Consider the following 21,888-nt stretch of genomic DNA (forward strand, 5'->3'; position numbering starts at 1 on the left):
GATAATTAAAGCATGTAAATGTGACGTTTGGATTCTTGGACCCCAAAGCAGAGACAGACACAAGTAAAGTTCAAGGTGTTTAATAATACTAGGCCAAGGCAGGTACTGTCGACAGGGAGCTGGCTGGTAGCAGAAAGGTCCAAAAACAAACAGAAGGAAACGTTCCTGGCCAAAAACTGCAAAGAGAAACAAAAACTCGGCTTGGGCTGCAGAGAGGCACTCTGGATCGACGAACAGCATATAATACTCTGGCAGAGTAGTGAGGTGAGGGCCAGGCTCTTAAAGAGAGGGTTGATTAGGGAAGTGAGAACAGGTGTGCCTCATCTGCAGCCAGGAGAATACCAGCCACGCCCCCTGTCATACACCAGTCCTGCAGAGAAGGAGAGGAAGAGCAGAGAGGGAAAAAGGAGCAAACACAACAACCAAAAACCCCAAGCATAAACATAACAGTAAACATGTCCCAGTAGAGGCGCAAAATACAAATATGAACTTGAAAATTAGCAACATGTGGCTTTCATTTATGGGATTTACATTAAGACTGAATATAAGTAAGCTATCAGTGATTCCTCTTTAAACCCTGTTGACTAGACAAGAGCTTTTCTAAGGCACACAAGGAGAGGAGCAGTAGTGGGTTTTCCATGCATGCCTTACGGTCAAGTCATACTTGTGGTGGGGGAACATGATTTGTCACAGCACGGCTATGTGCTTAGTCTAATTAAGCATTATCCCATCATCATTTTACAGCCTAATTTTAATATTAACCATTGTAATTAAGGCAATCAGTTCCTGACAATTGCGCTTGTGCGCGCAACATTAAAGCATGACAAACGTGAACAAAACATGTGTTGTGACCAATGGGCAATGACTATGTAGAAAGGAGACCTATGGCTTCCTCATGCCCAATACAGATCATCAATTATCTCTGTGTCATGTGACAAGCCTCCACTATGACCTTACATGGCCTCACTGTATTCTTTGAAGATGAATAGTGTAGTTTTTTGAATGCAGGCTAGGACGACCATGACAGTCGTTTTTAATGTCCAGCCGTAATCATGACATAACAAGTGAAATGTTAAGGTTTTGTTAATAAAAGCTTTCTTGCATATTGATCATGAGGTACTGTGCAAAAAAGCAGAAAACTCAATGTACATTCAATCATTCTCTCTTTGACGTAGAGGACATCAACCCATTTTATGCAATGACACTAATATGACTACATCCCCTAAATTGGGTTGCACATTTCCAAGCTTGTGTCTAAAGTACTCTGTGAGTACAGGTTGATTACAACTAGTGATTTACTTTATAAAGTAGCACCACATCACTCAAATGTCTAGGTAAGACTTAAAGGGTCCCTATTATGCTCATTTTCAGATTCATAATTATATTTTCAGCCTCTACTGTGACATGTTTCTATGCTTTAATGTTCAAAAAGGTCTTCATTTTTCTCATACTGCCTGTGCTGTAGCACCTCTTTTCACCCTCTGTCTGAAACCAGAGCCCAGTCTGCTCTGATTGCATTTTGTAAACCATTCATATAACTGTTATTAATCTTCAATGAAAAGGAGCCATTTATACGTGAATATTACGTTGTGTGATTATTTAGCACTCTCTCCGTTTTTCCTTTTCCTTGTGCTCACGTGTCTCTCCCTCTACAGCTGAACTGAGGAAGTTGGAGGGCCTGAAAACCATTGCAGTCACAACCAACGGCATGAACCTGGCCAGGCTTCTGCCTAAGCTGAAGGATACCGGTCTTAACCTGATCAACATCAGCCTGGATACACTGGTCCCGGCCAAATTTGAGTTCATTGTCAGGCGGAAAGGTACAGAAATGTGTTCGAGTGTAAGCTTAAGCGATTTGAAACTGTAATAGGAGCTAGAAAACCGTTTTTGATGCCTTGCTTCAAAGTCATCTTTAAATTCCATGAAGTGTTTGATACTGTACTTAAAGAGGCCCTGTTATGCTTATATTCAGGTTCATATTTGTAGTTTGTGCCTCTATTGTGACATGTCTCCATGCTTTAATGTTCAAAAAGGTTCTCATACTGCCCTTTTCACCCTCTGTCTGAAACCAGAGCCCAGTCTGCTCTGATTGGTTGGCTGGGCAGTTTTATGGTGATTTGTCAACCGCTTAGAGATGTCCCCTAAGCATATCACATACAATGTGTTGGAGTGGTAGCCAATAGAAGTGCGATTGTTACGTAGTGTTTTCACTATGTTACATCAGTAGACTACAAAGTGTGTGTCAGGTAGGGGGGATTGTGTGGAAGAGGAACTCTACAGGAAAAAGAAAAACCCAAAAAGCATAATAGGGCCCCTTCAAGTATGCCTTAGTGGCTTCAGTTAAGCTGTATTTTGTCTTTGCCTGAATCATGTCTCAATGTAGAATTACCATTATACTCCAAGACACTTGCGTTGTTTGGTCCTCAGTTTCCTTGACAACGTATGAGGCTCTTATCTCTAGGATATAAGGAAAGATGTGGCACATTAAAGTGTTTCTTCTACTACACCTGATAAGTTTGTTGGTGACATGTTTTGCAGATTGTAAAATCCTGAAATAAATCTGGTCTCTTAACCTTAAGCACACATGTGGTATTTACAGAGGGAGTTACCAGCCAGCGTGACACTGCCATGGTTTGTGCAGATGAAAAATGATGTGTGAATTTTGCCAAAAAAAAGCTCCGCTTCTGAGGGAATAAATGTAGATTTTACATATCAGTGTTTTTTGGCCAATCATGGATTCAGACAGCTTAGAAAAGGAAGCAAACATTTAACGCTGAAGTATGTTGTAAAGCTCTGCCAAGCGGAAGTAGCCCACATTTGGAGAACATGAATCCATTTTAAGTGTATGTGCTTGTAGTATGGCTCTATACATTTTTATTTAAAACGTCCCTCCAATCATACTCCGTCTTTGCCTCGTAGCACTAAATTCAAGATATCACAGTAAAACGAATGTGTTCATATAATGATTCATAATTGAATGACGTTTAAACACTCATAATCAATTTCTATCCATGTTTTTCCTCAAGGGTTCCACAAGGTCATGGAGGGCATTGATAAGGCCATCGAAATGGGCTACAACCCTGTCAAGGTATTTTGTTCATCTTTTTAAAATGTTTTACCTAGGAACCAATTTATATTTTTGCTTAGTTTTATTTTGTTAAATCATTATTTTTATGTCTTAACAAGAAACAAAATGTTAATCTTCTTATTTCTTGCATCTCGTTTATGTTTGATTTGTTGTATTATTTGTTGTGTCTTTGACTTTTAAAACACATTTTTTTACACAAACAGATTGATGTCTAATATAGTAAAAATCTTTTATATTTCCTTAACATTTTAAATCCTTCTTATCATGTCTCTGTCTGAGAAAATATTTGTATGTTTTAATCTTCCTATTTCTTGCATCTTTTTTACCTGTGATTTTAATTAAATTATTTTTGTCATTTAATATGAACGATGTTTACAGAAAACAAATGTACGGTTACTGAATCATACGTTTTGGAAATAATATAGCTCGATACTCATAAATATGAGGAACTCTTTTCAGTGATACATTTACCATGTTTATTTGGACCTCTTGTTGTCTCTTAATAATCTGATAACCTTTTTGAATGCTTCAACTATGTTTCCTCTCACTAACTCTTAATGCCAAAGTGCTGTGGCAGCACAGTGTCGTAACAATATTGCTGAATATAATATTTCCTCCATATCCTAACACTTGCCCTCAAAGGTTAGAAAGTCATTGAGCTACACTCTGATTTGCTGTCTGTGTCTAATGCTACCTACCATAGTTCCCTACTGCACTGTGACTGGAAGAAAGAGAAACAAACTAATGAACAAAGCAACACTCTGAACAGGCTCACATACCCTGCTGTGTTGCCCCCTGCAGGTTAACTGTGTGGTGATGCGAGGCCTCAACGAGGATGAGCTGCTAGATTTCGTGGCGCTGACAGAGAAGAAGCCTCTGGATGTGCGCTTCATTGAATACATGCCCTTCGATGGTGAGTGCTCCCTTCCCAAAATGTCTTCTTACGCAGGTCTGAAAATTGAAGAGTCATATTACAGTCATAGTTTAGACAAAGTTGGGATGTATGATATAATCTGAGCACAGATACAGTAGTGTGCACCTTTCAAGCTTGTTTGAAAACTGCCAATAAACAAAGATAAAAAACAAGTGCAGCCCAAGACCCCAGGAAATAGCAGCCAAACCATGGATGTATAAAGAGAACAACGTTGGAGGGGGGACCTCGTTCATTCCTATGAAGGTTGCTCAATTGCACATTAAGCCAAATTGGCCTGCCCCTTGAGAGCAAAAGTACCCGTAACCGTATCCGGGCCCATAGAGCGTGCACGGTTGGGTTTTCAAATGAATGAAGAGGTAAAAGAACTCTGCATTCAGCTTTTAGCACACTTTACAACTTTTATTCCCTATTGAAGGAATAAGGGCTATGTGTCCGTAGTGGGTAATACATTTTGTTTAAAAAAATGATCTGCTGATTTACAGACGGCGGTAATTTGTTTCAACGTCCTGCACACTTCCTCAGGGCTTGGGCCAAAAGGTGGTACTACAACTTTGTCTGTAAATCAGCAGACACTGAATCAACCATCTTCAGTTCAACTTGCAGAAACCTAACTGATGTACTACTACACACACATAGGTTGTTATATCGCCTAGGAGCTGAATTGTGCTGTAGCTTGTGCTACAATCTACATGACAATGCTTCTCTCCTCTCTGCAGGAAACAAGTGGAACTTTAAGAAGATGGTGAGTTACCAGGAGATGCTGGACCACATCAGGCAGCAGTGGCCCAACCTGGAAAGGCTTGAAACCGGACACACAGAAACAGCCAAGGTCAATACCTCAAACTGCACTTCATATTTCTCAAGTATAAATGTTATGGCTTATTAAAAGCTAATGTACTTTCTTGCTGTTTGTGTCCTAATGGTTGCTTCCACTTATTATTAAACACTTTGGATAAACACGTCAGCTTAATGAAATATAATGTGTTGATCAATTAGTTAGTATCCAAAAAAAGCAATGATGCTATTACCATTCAATCCTGTTGAGGTTATTGACTGTGGACATTGGTCTTACTTCTGGCACTTTGAATCGTTCTAAATGACTTGAATGTTAGTTCGACTCTAATCTTTCAGCACACATCTGTGTTCCTGGAGTCATTAGTTTATAATAAGTTGGCCAACGAAAAACTGAAATACAAGAGAAAATCTAAATCTTCTGACACATCTGATCAAAGCAATTTGCCAAATCAATCATTTTGTTATTAAATGCGCCACATTTTAGAGTATTCTTTTTCTAGGATAATTGTTTGACCCTTATTTATGTCTTGTTACAGACATTTAAGGTCCCAGGCTTCACAGGGCAGGTGGGCTTCATCACCTCCATGTCTGACCATTTCTGCGGCTCCTGCAACCGCTTACGTATCACTGCAGACGGCAACCTGAAGGTAAAGATACAGTTGGGCTTCTAGAAGTATTGATGTGGTCTGATTTAGTATTAATATTTTGTAATGCAGTATTTGTGTTGGTACATACCCATACATTTACATATTGTTTCTTTGGAACCTTTATGGATTCTATTTGAAATGTCTTCGCTTCACTCCCTCTTACCTTTCTCCTCTCAGGTGTGTTTGTTTGGGAACACTGAGGTGTCTCTGAGAGATGTGTTGCGCTCCGGAGTATCGGAAGAAGAGCTACTGCAAATCGTTGGAGCTGCTGTTGGCAGGAAGAAGAAACAACATGCAGGTAGACTTGTGTTCGTTTGAGTTCATTTATAGTAAACGCATCACTGTGGAGTGTAAACCCCTAAAAAGCATTTTTGCACTTTCGGTTCACTCGTCTCTCAGTCAATGGGTTTTTGGTTAGCCTGAAATAAGGTCTTTGGTTTATAAAGGTTTGAGAGGTGTTCACGTTTACTTATTCGGTCAGTAAATACCCCACTTTTACCCCAAATGTTCAGGTCAAGTCAAAGTCAAATTTATTGTCAATCTTCCAGTTTGTGTGTACAGACAGAGAGATTAAAATACTGTTTCCCACAATCCCGAATATAAAAACAAATGTATATAGAATATCAAAATAAAAATATTTGTGCGAATATGTATGTATATACAGAGTCAAAGACGCATCCTTACATGTGCACATATTAAGACCTAAATAAAAACACAACAATCAATATGTACAAAATAACAGTCACTTCAATATTTTGAGAATGTACATTAGTGCAGATTGTCCATCGAATAAAACAAACAAACAAATGCCAACAAGTGGCTAAAAGAGACTAACCGTCATCATGCTAAACACTAGGGATGCCCCGATCGATCGGCCGATATTCACTCTCGGCCGATCGATCGGTGCGCTCTATAAAGGCCGATCACATGGCGTAAAATACATGACACTTTTCTCTGTGCGCGGCAACACAAGCTCGCCAAAATGGCTTCACCGGTCTGGCATTATTTTAAGGTGTCCGAAAAAGACAATAAAATAGCGGTATGCAACGAGTGTGAAGCAGAAAACCTGAGGCTCTGCCCGCTGTGACGGACCGGTGAGCGGAGCAACACACACTAAGAGTTAGACCTTACATACTTAGCTATTTTATCTACCTCTGGAACTAGCTAAACTAGTTATACATATATTTATTCCTCTCTGTCGGGTCACTCATTACTGGATCAGCGAGCTGCATGAGACGATACTGACAGGCTGTCAGGAGAGAGAGCGCTTCCGCTAATCTCCCGTGTTATTATCCAAAGTTAATGTAAACTTGAATAATGTACTTCATTTGAATGTAATAATTATGCTGGTTGTTGTTTGTGGAAGCGCCAGTGAATGAGCTCCATTAACTGAGTTTTAAACATCACTTTAAATGGAAGATCCCCATAGGCCCCGCCCACTCGATCGGATCGGCGATCGGTGTCAGCCGATACTGATTCCGGCGATCGTCCCCAAAATTGGCGATCGGAGCATCCCTACTAAACACTATTCCTCATGTAGCTTAGATCTGGCGACATTTCTCTGTAGCCTAACGTTAGCTTTTGACTTCTGTTAATTGCTTTGAGCTTCAGAGGAAGGTCATTTGTGAAGATTCTTTTTGCTGAACAAAGCATGTAGAGCGTTTTTTTCAATCACCCAAAATCATAATGGCCTTTTGTGAAGGGAAACAACGCAAAGGTCATTTCCAAATGAGTCACCCCTGCAGCACTCTTTAATCTCATAATATCAAGGATCATTTGTTCTACTTGAGTCTTTATCTCTTCCTGTTTGTCTCCTCAGGCATGTTCAACATTTCCCAGATGAAGAACAGGCCTATGATCCTCATTGGTGGGTGACATGGCTGTACGTACAAATCTCTCTGAGACACTCTGCTTAGTCGTGACTTATTTGTGATGTTATGATACTAATGGGTTACACCACTATAGCTGCCCTACATATCATACAGATTTCAACATTTACAATTGAACTTATAACAAAAGAACACTTTTATCTGAACTGTGAATGTTTGTTGTGTTTGGTGACCCTGTGTCCTTGACTAACGTCCTCTTTTTCCAACAGACACTACATCTGAAAGGCATTTATCTCAAGACAAAACGACATCTTCCCCCATAGTTTCCCATTATCGAAACGACACATTCCTCTCTCCAAAAGCGGCTCCTCACAGGAGAGTCCTGAATAGAGAGGGGTTTTTTTGCCTTCCAGACTGCACTGCTTCAACACAGGCAGCCCATGTTTGCTGCCTTAGAACCTTAACGAGTGGGGGTACCGGTGTTACGTCGCATATCAACACAAATACACGCACAAATGTTAGGAGCTACATTAATGAAGGCTGTCTCAGGTACGCACAAGCCAGTAGTCACAATGCTTTGAAGAGCCACTTACTCAGGCCCCCAGGAACACCCACTTGTTGCACATTACTCATGAATCCCAAAATTAATCTTAAACAACACAATGTAAGACTTTGCCACAATCAATGCTCCAGCAAAGACCCCAGTGTCAAACTCAGACAATCTGTGAGTGATCTGACACAGTCGGGCACAAATGTCTATAACACTGAGCTGGATGAAGCCCAGCTAACGCATACAGACACACAGGGCCGAGCCAACATGGTGGATGTTGGGGGGAAAGTTCCCACACGTCGAACAGCCACAGCCCGCGCCACCGTCATCCTGGGCCCCACTGCTTTCCGGCTGCTTCGGGATAACCAGCTGGCTAAGGGTGACGCCTTGGCTGTGGCGCAGCTGTCTGGCATCATGGCTTCCAAGCAGACCTCAGCCCTGATCCCGCTCTGCCACCCCCTCCCCTTAGACCACGCATCTGTCACCTTCGACCTGGACAAGCAGCAGAACGCTGCGGTCATCACAGCAACGTGTCGCACTACGGGCAAGACAGGAGTGGAGATGGAGGCCCTGACAGCCGTTTCCGTTGCTGCGCTGACCATCTATGACATGTGCAAGGCAGTGAGCCATGACATCATCATCACTGATGTGAAACTGGTCAGCAAGACAGGAGGGAAGAGGGACTTTCATCGTCATCCCTGACTTAGTCCCTCCACTGACTGCATCAATCTTCACTGGCGTTGTAATATTTTTCTACAAAAATGAACTGTATGCCATCGTAATAATTAAAAAATATATGCTCTTATCACATGAAGTTCTACACAAATTCTAGCAGTAGTTAGCATGATTTTCATCTCCACTAACATTGTACCGAGGTTAAATGACTTGACCTCTCACTAATCCCATACAATATGAATCATGGTATCTAAACAGTATATGTTTAATTTAAACTAGAAGGTCTTAATTATTTCGCGCTAGTGGACTAAAACGGCGGATAAACTGTGGCGCGCTTACACTAATTGCGCCGCATAAGCGTATAACAGTGCGCTTCAGATGAGGAGGTGAGGCCCCCTCATAACTGCATGAACCCGTATGGCACAATACAACTCAGACTGGCTTACCTGTACGCCAATCAAGTGGCAAATGCCATAGTAAGGATAGATAACTCATTTTTTTCTTTCTTTTTTCAATGCCATGCAATCTACCCACACTGCCCTTGCGATTGACCGGTGTTTTGGGCACCCCTGACTATTACATTCATTATACTACATGATTACATTATTTTTGTTGTTATGTGTTATATTTACCCTAGAAAGAAATTCATTGATTATGTTTGTTGATTTGATGGTAGCACAACATGTGTAATTCAACTGCCTGCACAACAACAGATACAGCCTGTAGTATTATGTTTCATATTCATGTTGTCAGTTCTAATGTAAGTATGATCATCGCTAGTCAACCCAAGTTATACAGGTTATAGCTTTTGTATCATGGCAAATAGTTGATTGTATTATTCACTCTGCTTTCAGCTCACTTCATTGCAATGCTTTTTATTTCCATAAGTGAAAGCAAGCTGTGAGTTGCTTGGGACACATTTATTTCCCTTAAGAAATTAAAGTATTCTTTAATCTTTTTCCTGCGATGTCCATTGTGGTTTAATTAAAGAAAATTGAAAAAAGGTGTTTATCTTTAAAACAATTTTTTTCAGGTCAAAAATGTTTTTTAAAATTTCAGTTAAATTGCATTTGATTAAGTCAACAGTTACCTACAGTATTACAATCAGACACATCATATTGATTACATTACGATGTTAATATGGGTGCCTCCAATGTCACATAAAACTTCATTGTACAAAAGAGATTTAGAATTATTTTCTGAGTAGATTTCATTAATTTCCTTTTCTTTTATAAAAAATGAACTGCAAAACATAAACTTTCAGCTGCACGTTGCATCATACAGTACAGGCTGAATGGTCAGCATACTGTAGATAATTTAAAAAGTCACCAGCACTTAAAATGATATGGCCTGCTTGAAGTGAATATATCTGCACTTTCCTAGTTGGTCGGAGTTTGAATATTTATTTGCACTTATTGTAAATCGCTTTTGATAAAAGCTTCAGCTAAATGTAATGTATTGAGTCACTGCCCCTCAGTGGTGACAGTGAGGAACTAAAACACATCATCATTCAGAGGAAATCACTATTATTAATAAAGATGTAAGAACTTGTGTTGAAAGCATTTGTGATTCATTTCCACAGGGTTTTTCACGTGGAAAAGATTACATCAGTTTGCAAGTGAGAATTACTTTTATTATCAATAAATCAATCTTTTGTATTGTTCAAGCGGTGATTTGGTCTTTAAAATATCTGAAAAATATATAATTTAAAAAGGTAAAATGAAAATATTTCAAAATATTTTAAATGGTTGTAGAATAATTCCTGTCAATGGGAAATTAATAGACTAATTAGACAGAACTATTGTAAATTATTGCACAACTTTGGAGCATGACACATTTATATTTAACTAAACAGTGTAAGCATGTATAAATCATTCTCAAAATCAGTTGCAAGGGACAAAGGTTTATTGTAACCCTACAAAAGGACCAGGGTAACAAAAAAACAAAACGAAAATAATAGAAATGGAAGAGAAAAGAAAATAATTCTCATACGTCATCCTTATGTCTTAAAACTATACACGGACCACAGTTTAATTATTCATATTTTTAATATAACAATTTGTCGTAATGCTGTATGGACATACAAAATATAGCAAACTAAATAAGGCAAATAAATAGCGGTACAATTTACAGGAAAATTGAACATTCCTCAATGTTTTAATTTTTTTTTTTATTACCTTATCTCAAACATCAAGAATGGTGTACAAAATGCTTTTTCCACTTCTGTACATCTTTCGGTGGAGGACACCTTTTCTTTCCAACCTTAAAAATACTGAGTGCTCACAATAATACAACATCTGAAACTGGGTGCATTTTTCTCAGGCAGTACAAATTGTTGTGTAACAGGTGTGTATCATATTGCAAGCAATATTCTAATGAACTCAACACATCACACTTTGTGCACCCTTCTTTAGGCATGCAGGTCAACGCCAAGTGCATGATTTGACAGAAATGTGGCGGTGTCAGAAACACACTTTTCTTTTTACAGGTGACCCAAACTGGTGGGGGTTAAAAACTCTGTTAATGTGTATTCAGCGGAGTCCGAACCTCACTTGCCCCTTTTCTCTCTTCTTCACACCATGCTTTTTTGCACCCCTCTCATATTTAAAAAAGGGCTCTAAATCCTCAAAATAGCGCTGCAAATTAAAATGTCCCCTGACAAAAGTGCATTGAACAAGCTACTAATTTCATTCCTTTTCCATCTGTACACTCCAAAATCAGCCAGTCAATGGCCGAATAAACATCCAAGCATGTAACAACATAATCCTAATAATACTGAAAATATTACAATATCCCTCAGTAAATAGTCTGCACTACAAAACGTGTTAAAGCTCTGGATTAAGAGTTTAAAGGGGCTGCAAAAGTCTGATATACCAACCCTGGTTTACTGGAAAGACAAAAGAGCAGAGGTTAGGAAATCGAATAGCTCAAATATACATGAGATGCTGGTTAGAGAATAAGCAACCACATGTCCTTTTCCCTTTAGGACTTTTCAAAGTGTCTGATTTTATTCTATTTGGATTACTGGTTATCCTCTAAAGTGTGGGACAAAGGAACTTAAAGATCCTCTCTGATCTCTCTTTGTTTTTTTTTTGCAGAGTGATGCTATTATGAGGTTAAAGGACAAAGGACTATACACATGGAAGGAGTAGGTTTCTCTGCAATGTGACTGTTAAAGGATAGAATAAATAAACGTTTAGGGAAAAAGGAATTTCTCTCTACAGGTAGTATGTCGAACATCTCTAATCACATGGCAGCCATAGTGTAGTACACCTGCCGGACTTTAATAGAGGGAACTTTGGTGAGCTTAAGCCTAGAGCTTGGAACAATTGCCTATGGAAGAGTATTAAGGCCAGGTAAGAGGTGGAAATAATTCATGTTGTTTTTAAGAATTAAGTTGAGAATAGAGTCAAAATACAGAGAATAGTTTTGAAATATTTAGGATCAAGTTGTTGAGAATGGAGTCAAAATTAAAGAAGGTTAAACTTTTCAGAATAAATCTACTCAACTAATTTGCATCTACGCAATGTTCGATTTTATTCTCTAAAGGCAAGACAAATACAAATAATGTCCTGCTGCCTAATGCCTGGCCCTTATACTCTTCTGAAGAGTTGCATAATGTTATCACTTTGGAGAGCTGCTATTTGATGTTTGAGACGTCAGGTGGAACATGAAAGTGCACATCTGAGGCCACAAGATGGCGCCAAGTAGTCCAATTCCAACTGTCGGCTAGCAAACACCGTGTATTATTTTGGAAAGCCACAAGCACTAAAACACAATGATAGGAATGGTACATGTGTGAAAACAGGTGAGAGGCACTTCAAGGTGAAAATAAAAACAAAACAGAAAAGCTGGCAAAATGAATGAGAGACAAAACTGGGATAGCTGTATATATAGATGCTCAATAATTCATTGGACATTTCTTTTTTTGTGTATTTTAACACTACTGTTAATACACAAAGTGCTTATTGAGACAAGTGCAATTAAATAGTTTCTTATTTAAAGTGATACAAAGAATCTTCAATATGAGCTATTTGTGTTTAACTGTAACTGTTACTATGAGAACAACCATGTAAATCCAACCCCTTTCCAACTGATCCAGGAGCTGTTGTGCAAATGCTTTGGTGCAACAGCTCTGGGATCTAACCATAATAAGGACACATGCCAAACAGAGGAAAATTAAACACGGGATGTTTCCTTTATCTTTTTATCCTCTCCAAAGAAGACCAAGTCCAATTTTCCCACTGTACTGTTGGACGTTACATAAAGCCCTACGCTGTGCTGCAGTAACAATGCAATGCAGATGGAATAACTCAAATGGGTTGCAGCCATGGTCATGCCTACTGCCATCTACGGAGGAGGATTAGGGCCACATGTGAATGTATTTTTGGATCTTACCAAAAGTGATTTATCTTTTCTTTGAGCTCTGAAAAATCTGAATTGTGACTTTTTTTCTCCACATTTCTCACTATATTATCTGAAAAAACAAACACTTGTGGCCCTAATGATCTTCCATATTAACAATTTAGAAATGCATATACAAATAATGAAAGAATGAATACGGTAACAACTTAAAGAAAAGAGACCTAGGTTGGCAACAGGATGTGGACTCTTGCTTGGCAACATGTTGCCCATAGTAACAGGGACTGAAACATCTGAGAGAAGATTGAAGGAAAGGTCGAAGTAAGGATTGTTTTCTATGACGCTCTCTGAGGCGCTATAAGTGCTTTGTTGTCCCCTGACTTTTGTTGTAGAGTGATCAAATGGTTTATCTGACATTACTATGCCAATTTAAATACAAATCCACATAAATACTGCATTATAAGCCTTAAACCAAGTAACTGTACGGAGGACCAGAAGGGCTATTCTTTTTGTAATGGCGTCTCATGCCACCAGACAAAAGCTAGTTTTCTCGGGATGACTGATTACTGTAGGTCAATTCCTAGGCGAACAAAGGTGGAGTTGTTGAGATAATAAGATCACAAGGAAAAACAATTTTTAGTTTTTCAGAATCTCACAATAATTATGTAATTAAAAAAAAGGAGTGTCTTGTTCACACATGGTTTTAGCCTTTGGTCACAGATGATTTAAAACTGAAAAGTAACTACTTTTGTATTGGTCTTCTCCTGATATGACTATGGGTTATGTGAATATTATGTCTTTCAAAAAGACACAACTCCGTTTTCAGTTCGATTGAACCACAATCTGATGCGTTCATCAATAATGGGTATTCCATGATCTGACTTTGTAAGCTTACATCAGTTGCTTTAGTTGTTGCGTCGTCATATATATGTATTGTACTCCTGATCCCATAAACATACATTTAAAGTAAAATAACCTTACATTTTCTTGTGATAACGGGTTGATTATCTGGAGATAGCAAAGCTTGTTTTTTCTCGTTATGGCGAAAAATGTAACTTGTGATTTCACGATAACGCATCAGAAAACAAAAATGGCAATTCCAGCTTTGTTGGCCTCCGTACTAACCGAGTGATCAAGCACTAGTTTAACTTAAGAAACCCTAAACTGCAGATCTAAATTCAGACATGGCATTATCTTTGTTCTAGGCCTAGGGAAGGTAATTGAAGTACAGAGAGGACTTTTTCCAGAGGACCCTGTAGATCGGCTCATGGAGTGTAAAGTTGGTCAGAAAAGCTACAGTGCAAACAAGACATACAGGTGTGAAAAGGACAAGCAATTATCTTTTTTTTACATAAAGCGCAAAATGTATAGAAATTCACTTTAACAGCAATGTGAACTTGCAACACCAACAAATAATGCATTGCGTGTACAAAACCCCAAAATGCCATGAAAACATAAAAGAAACTTCTACATCTTTGCAATTAGCTTGTCTGCATCTAAATATAAATATATATCAACGCCTAATTGCAGTATGTTTTCTATTAATACATGTACATTTGTTTTGCTTTGGCACGGGTTAATGCCAGAACAATGTCAAAAGCAGTTAGGAGTGTAGGTGAGGATTGACCCTTGTGGCACAGTCATCACTTTTTAGTTTTTCCTTGAACAGAGTATCCTCTTAAAATCGAAGCTTGGTATGTACGTACGTACGTCCTTCCTGGGAATGCTGTGTGCTGGAGGAGGCTGCTGGGATGAATTCTTTCAGAAGCCTACAAAGCATTCTGGGATTTGCCGAATACAAGCCCCTCTTTCCAGTGAAGGAAGTTTTAAGAACACCCATCCATTCTGTGGATATAACACTTTCCGCGGGACACTTGAAGTAACCATGACTGTGAAGGTTATGGCTTACTTCCCTGTTCCCACTTTCTTTTTCCCATGCTTTCTCTTGGCCCTAAAGTCTATGTACAATGTGACTGGCTGATCCCAAAGTCCCATGTGTTTTTTGGAGCCAGTGAGTAAAAAGATAGGGCCGCTCTATCACCGAGGAGAGGGGAAATGAGCAGTGAAAAACAGGGAGCGGTAGAGGGCTGGAAGCTTGAGCACAGTGTTAAGAGGATAAGGTCAAAAGATGGCGGGATTATGTGTCACAGTGGTCTGTCTGTCCATCCATTAGATCCAAATACAACGCCCAGGACAAACAGTTAGGAATAGCTGTAGGAGACCAATCAGAGGAGGGTGATGCGTCCTTCAAAATGGTGTGGCTGTCCATACATGTCGCTACATGTCCAGTCCAGCCGTTACTTACATCCTCTCCAATGTCTATGGTCGCTATTCCAGGACCTGGACTAAAGGTGTTAAGAGATCTACACCACGGCAGTATTTACGTGTCTAGTGTTTTCTTTTTTTGTCCTTCCTTTTTCCCGACCTAGTAATTGACCTTAGTTACTGCTCGTTCGCGGCCCCCGCCCTCCACCAGCTGGTTGACGGAGCGCTTGCGGTTCCGCTTGAATTTGTTCAGGTCCTTGTCGAAGACCTCACCGGAGCGCAGTGCCGACACCAGGTCGTCAAACTCCCCGCCGACCTCGTCTGAAGCGCCGCCCTTCTTGGCCCGACGCTCCCGCTCCCTCTGCTCCTTGAGCTGAAAATGGAAACCGGAAGTTAGACACATTATTTTTGTTTTGTTTATTGGTGTCTCAGGGTTTATTCTCTGAATGTGCGTGTCACCATGGCCTCCATTCGTGCCCTCCTCTCCTCCTCGTCTTTACGGCGTTGCATGTTCTCCAGGTCCTGCCGTGCCTCGCTAAACGACTGTAAGAAGGTGTCAAAGATCCCGAAGAACTCATCGGGCTGCATCCTCCCTTCTTCCTCCCCAAAGTGCTTCAGAGATTTGGTAAACTGCACAGAGACATTTATTGTATTTTTACAATTTGTTTAGAAGTGATTAAACATTTGGCCAATAGAGTGGTGCAGTAATGAGTCCTGAAACCCAGAAAATATTTAGCATTTTACCACTTCCGGTTCTCTGGTATCAGAGTCAATAATTTGTGGTTAGAAGCCTGAAATAAGGTCTGTGGTGAACAAAAGCTTACGAGATTTGTTGTTTCTTTCAACAACATGAAATACGTCGGTGAATAGTCCACTTGTAAATATCCAAAGCCTTTATGTGTAATATAAAAACGACGGTTGCTAACAAGTGACTAAATGAGAATACTCAAGGTCAACACGCCAACACGGATCGGCGTTTAGCTTAGCGGTGGTGATGCGCAACTATGCAACGGTTTTGTAGTTCATTTATAGCCTGTTAGCTTTTCAATTCTGCCGATTGCATTTATGCTTAAATCATGGTTTTAATATGTGGAGATTATCCTGTTGAACAAAATCTGTTAGGTATCATAAATGTGTGTTGTCAACATAGCCTATTTTTAAACAATATATCAAAAATCCTGAAGGCTTAGCCTTCCCTAGCCTACAGTACCCACCGCCCCTGGCCAGGAGCATGCCTGCAGCCAAACCTACTTGACATTCCTACACACACACACTTTGTACTGTGGTATACAGCAGGAAACACAGCAAGATCCGGGCGATATCCTCCAACTTTAAACTATACTAAACTATTGATTGGTGCAGCTTGGAAGTTTAGATTTCTTTGTATTAAAACTTTTCTAAAATGTTAAGCAGAAATGCAAATGTGTATCTTTTGCCAACTTTTGGTGAACACAGGAGAAATCTACAAACGGAAAATAATGTATTTCCTGATCTCCCCCTAATCTGATGAAGACATTTTGGATGCAAAATATCCCAGACTTTTCAAATCAACCAATGCATGAAATTGTTTTGCATGTGTTGTCTTGCTTTAATTGCGACAACATATTGTTTTGGTTACTGATCAGAAGTCCCTCCTTCTCAGTTCTATTCTTTCTGAATGTTACAGTAAAGTAAAAATATCAATCGTGCTTACAGCACACTGTGTGTGGTTCTAGTGTTGTGATAAAAAGGAGTTGGGGTTTGTTCTTGTCTGAGGATGCAAACAAATATCCTGTCATTATGGGCTGTTCACTATGGCAACCCCCACCATCATCCCTTTCCCCTCTGTAATTACACACACACACACACACACACACACACACACACACACACACACACACACACACACACACACACACACACACACACACACACACACACACACACACACACACACACACACACACACACACACACACACACACACACACACACACACACACACACACACACACACACACACACACACACACACACACACACACACACACACACACACACACACACACACACACACACACACACACACACACACACTTTTGTTTTACAGTAGTCACCGGTGTCCTGCTCCTCCCGTTTCTTCCCCATGACTTTCAAACTTCCCCACTTTCCCTCTAATATTTTAACCGACCTCCTCCTTGAACAAATAATTAACTCTCATGAACCAATAGCAAACAAGTTAAGAGGTTATAATCTTCCAATGAGTCAACACCTGGATGCTAACAGTACCTAAGGCCTTTTTTATTAAATAAAATGTTTAAATAGATGTTTTAAACACTGTATTTGGGGATTCCCAAAGTCCCACTGTGTGTGAGGATAATTATGTTTGGCTTCTTCATAGAGGATGTAATACATCCCTGCTGTTTGGGATAACATGTGTATTTGTATCAGTGGATGTTCATTGAACACCTTGTTGAGCATTTAGATTCAAAGTTGTTAAAAATCCACATATTTTTTTAAAAGGCTGATTCATACTGGCTCTGGTTATCACATTATTTATTTATTATCACTTTAAAAAATGTTGTCAACCTCTGCTTAAATTCACTCATTCTATGGTGGTATTATGTCAGCTCTGAATGTCATATTGCTATAGAAATGGTTTATCGGCTGTAAGCTTGCTAGCTAATGTAGCTAACATAGTGATTTCAAATATACTGACAAAACACTTACGATTATGAAAAATGCTGCACATTAGTTCAAGAAGATGTTTCTTAAGCTACATGTCCATTGGCACATTTGTGTTTTTTATATTTGCGTTGTTTTTTAAACTGCAGCGCGTTTCTCCTAATATAGGTGCTTTGGGCCGTTGCAGTGCGTTTGCACCTGTTGGCCACTGTATAAACCTAATTAACTCAACTATATACAAACTGAACAGAAAATCAAATGTCTTTATCCAGCACAAAGACCTTTTTTCTGGAGCTGGAAGATGGCGATGTCTGCCAGCGATGCTGAGCCAACTTATTAGGTTAACGAAGAAAAATGTATCTGGCGATGGAGTAACAGTTAAAGTATTATGGATGAGCAGCTGCTGCTGCAAGTGGGATTTATTTAATTTGGAGATTGGTGCTGAGCTAGAAATAAAAATATGAACAAAGGATTTCCTATGTGCAGGGAATTCTGCAGAGTTTTTACTAGATGCACCTGGGTAAAAGATCTTCAACTGTGTATAATACCTGTCTTTGATCCATTCATTGCCATTAGCACGCCAAAACAAACCCCATTTGTTTGTCACAGGGTTGAAAACCTGATGCTATTGGAGGTCAAATCAAAATACAGACTTTAAAATGTCACAGCAGTTTTGCATGTTTGGCCTGTACAACTCCCATAGACTTCCACGAATCAAATCATTTCTCAACCGTTTTCAGTGTGACATCTCTAGTTTAAAATTAAGCTTAAAACTCTTTGTATGTATTGCTAGAAAATGTGGTGCCGATGTCTCGTACTCCACACATCCATGTGATAAGCTTAGTGATCTTCTGCCTTTACATCTAGCCCCTTCTTCAGGTGACATCACTGCTATGTTATTAATAATCCAGCACACGTTCAAATCAGTCAGCAATTACAATTGTAAGCCTAAACTGTTTTTCTTAGGCTGGATCTTTCATTGTCTGTGAACATGTCTCTGTGTGGGTGTTTTAAGGATAAACCCGAGCAATCTCTCAGGATAAGAGAAAAACCCCTGTCCCAATAACCCACATGACCTTGGACAGCTGTAATCCCTTGTAATGTATGTAGTAATGTCTGGCGAGACACATTTGTTGCCATGGAGCTTTACTGTTTATTCAATCTCCTCTACTTTCTTGAGCCGCACCTCCATATTTGACGGAGCATCAGAGAGCCTTGACAAGGTAATGGGTCCGAATCTCCACACACACACACACACACACACACACACACACACACACACACACACACACACACACACACACACACACACACACACACACACACACACACACACACACACACACACACACACACACACACACACACACACACACACACACACACACACACACACACACACACACACACACACACACACACACACACACACACACACACACACACACACACACACACACACACACACACACACACACACACACACACACACACACACACACAAAAGTGTGCTTAAGAGTCTGGTCCCGTGAACACAGGTCTTTTTGTTTTACAGTAGTCACCGGTGTCCTGCTCCTCCCGTTTCTTCCCCATGACGTTCAAACTTCCCCACTTTCCCTCCAATATTTTAACCGACCTCCTCCTTGAACAAATAATTAACTCTCATGAACCAATAGCAAACAAGTTAAGAGGTTATAATCTTCCAATGATTCGACACCTGGATGCTAACAGTACCTAAGGCCTTTTTTATCAAATAAAATGTTTAAATAGATGTTTTAAACACTGTATTTGGGGATTCCCAAAGTCCCACTGATAGCTGTAGCTTACACCATTGAATACAAACATCAATGCATGAGCCAGTAGGGTTCAAAAGGCCATTTGTTGCACTAAGAAGGAGTGCAGAATTAGAACGAAACAAGATGAAGAGTAATCTTTTTTAACTGCTTGTTTCCCCTGGCGCTGCTCACGTCGGTCTACACTTGACACAGAGGGATTCGAAGAGGTGGGATTCTCTCTTTAGTATCTTTGCTCACTCCTCCTCTGTCTGTCCACTACATAAAGGTTATGCAGTTACCTTGTCCTTGGCTTCGCTCAGCTGGTCCTCCAGTTCAGAAAAGCTGAAGCCAGCGACGGTGATGAAGTCTCCGATCACAGCCACAAACTTGTCCCCGCGTTCCCTCGTCCTGCTCTGCTGGTAGAGCAGCTCCTGCAGGGGAGAACGAGACAAGAGATACGTGATTTAAAAAGCCAACGATGGTAAAATCAAGAGGTAATTGTGTGTTTTAAGTCGGGAAAAGGAAGACAGGGACAGAAGAAAACATATTTTTCATAGGGGTCTCAAAACAAGAACAATGACAGTTTGAAGCCATCGTGAAGTCACGTGGGAGTTTGCAGTAAGTTGCCCGTTAGGATTCCTTCATTGTTCATTGCTTAGGACTCTTTTACAAGGAGCTGGATTCTCCAAAGGTGTCCTCCTCTTCAAAACAAGCCGACCCGGTGATTACAACCAGTTCTAACATTGAATAATGGAGTTTCACATGAAAAATCACTGTTTTTCCATCTCTGTGACTGTGACTCTTTTATGTGCCCTCCTGTGCAGGTGCATGTGTTGTACATCCGTGTTTCTGTGTGTTGCTACAAATGTTCCGTTTCTTGTCGGCTTGGGAAATGACCAGCACTTAAACACTTCACCCTGCTGTCCATCTCTGCCCTGCTCCAACACATAATTACAGACAGGAGTAGAACCAACGGGAGGGAACGTGACACAAACGCACAACAACTCACCGCCTCAAGAGCCTTCAGTCCACTTCTGATATTGTGAACCTCTTTTTCCAACTCCGACAAACTAGTCAAGGAGAAAAAAAACATGAAGGAAAATGCCTTGTACTGCACTCCCTGACTAGTTTTGGCGTGCAACTTGGGACCTTATTTACATTTTCAGTGATTTTTTCCACAAGTAAAATTAGAAAAGATGTATACAGTATATTATATAACACATGCACGTAGGACTATCTCCCTCCCCCACTGTAAATACTTGTGCACTCACTTGACTTTGGCAGCCTCGGGTACACTGCAGAGGTCGTTCTGGATGTGCAGCGTGTCATTGTAGTTCTTCTCCATGATCATGATCAGGTAGTGCAGCATGGTGATGTTCCTTTAGAGACAGAAGTGAAGGCAAAAGGTTTTTAACCAAAGTCATCGAGGAAACACTTCTTCTTGTCGAGTTAAAGTATCACCTTTAATACTCATATTTAACCCTTTGAATCCTTGGCTGTTTTAACACTTTGTTATTAATTTAAGTGACATTCACTAGGATTGCAATATATTGAAATTTCCAGTGAAGTCGCTTGGATAAACTTAGATAAACCCACCTGTTGTACTTGTACCTTGGCCATGAAAATATTTTTTTTAGCAGCTAAAAAGTTTGATTTGTGCACCAGCACTTACAATGGTCTGTCTTGTTTGGAGAGAATATGTCAGCACCTTTCTTGTTGCTCTGAGTTTGAATCTTTATCGTTTATTGCACTTATTTCAAGTCGCTTTGGATAAAAGCGTCAGCTACATGAAATGGAATGTAATACCACTATCTGGGATGCAAATAGTTGAAATGCTATATAACGCTTTTAAAAAGAAAAATGCTAATTGATATTTTCTTACTATATTGACCATATTGATGGGAGTTTTTTTTTTCGGGCCAGAGATTACCTTTATTAGAGTTGAAAGGGGGAGATAGAGGGGAGGACATGACATGTTTGGTGGGCTCAGGAGTCGAACCCTCTGCATAATGTATGCTGGATGGGACCTTTTTAAAAGTATTGTCAAAAATGTACTTATATTTTCAGGAATTTTGGCATTTTTGGTTCCCCTAATGCTTTGGGTGACACAAACAGGAAATGTATGAAATTGCAGCTGAGTAACTTTGGTTTAGAGAAGCGGCAAAACACTTTTTTTTCATGCAGTTTTTTTTTTTTTTTTATCAACAAAATGTTACCATTTCATAATGCATATTTTGCACATAAAACGTTTTAAAAGTATACCAAAAGTAGAAGTATCATGCTATATAAGTTGCTAGCAGTCCC

General features: G+C 39.8%; 2 protein-coding genes across 7 annotated transcripts in view; one reads left to right on the top strand and one right to left on the bottom strand.

Moving 5' to 3' along the window:
• Positions 1-9,477, top strand: part of mocs1 (molybdenum cofactor synthesis 1) — a gene marked incomplete at its 5' end in the record, with an annotated part of 15,032 nt that extends 5,555 nt beyond the window's left edge. The window contains 8 exons of the mRNA XM_079692825.1: positions 1,656-1,820; positions 3,027-3,088; positions 3,890-4,001; positions 4,739-4,851; positions 5,354-5,464; positions 5,642-5,762; positions 7,284-7,331; positions 7,563-9,477. Of these exons, the coding sequence (XP_079548951.1) occupies positions 1,656-1,820; positions 3,027-3,088; positions 3,890-4,001; positions 4,739-4,851; positions 5,354-5,464; positions 5,642-5,762; positions 7,284-7,331; positions 7,563-8,545 (1,715 nt within the window). The 3' untranslated portion in view covers positions 8,546-9,477. The remainder of the gene's footprint in view (positions 1-1,655; positions 1,821-3,026; positions 3,089-3,889; positions 4,002-4,738; positions 4,852-5,353; positions 5,465-5,641; positions 5,763-7,283; positions 7,332-7,562) is intronic.
• A 928-nt stretch (positions 9,478-10,405) lies between these two features.
• The window catches only part of daam2 (dishevelled associated activator of morphogenesis 2), a 132,987-nt gene continuing 121,504 nt past the window's right edge, over positions 10,406-21,888 (bottom strand). For all 6 annotated transcript variants that reach the window (XM_079692999.1, XM_079693002.1, XM_079693000.1 and 3 more), the window contains 5 exons: positions 20,856-20,963; positions 20,594-20,654; positions 19,884-20,015; positions 15,605-15,775; positions 10,406-15,518 (listed from right to left, as the gene is read on the bottom strand). In XM_079692999.1, coding sequence (XP_079549125.1) covers positions 15,306-15,518; positions 15,605-15,775; positions 19,884-20,015; positions 20,594-20,654; positions 20,856-20,963 — 685 coding nt within the window. In that variant the 3' untranslated portion in view covers positions 10,406-15,305. The remainder of the gene's footprint in view (positions 15,519-15,604; positions 15,776-19,883; positions 20,016-20,593; positions 20,655-20,855; positions 20,964-21,888) is intronic.

This window comes from Notothenia rossii (genome assembly GCF_949606895.1).
Source record: "Notothenia rossii genome assembly, chromosome: 7".
Lineage (NCBI taxonomy): Eukaryota > Metazoa > Chordata > Actinopteri > Perciformes > Nototheniidae > Notothenia > Notothenia rossii.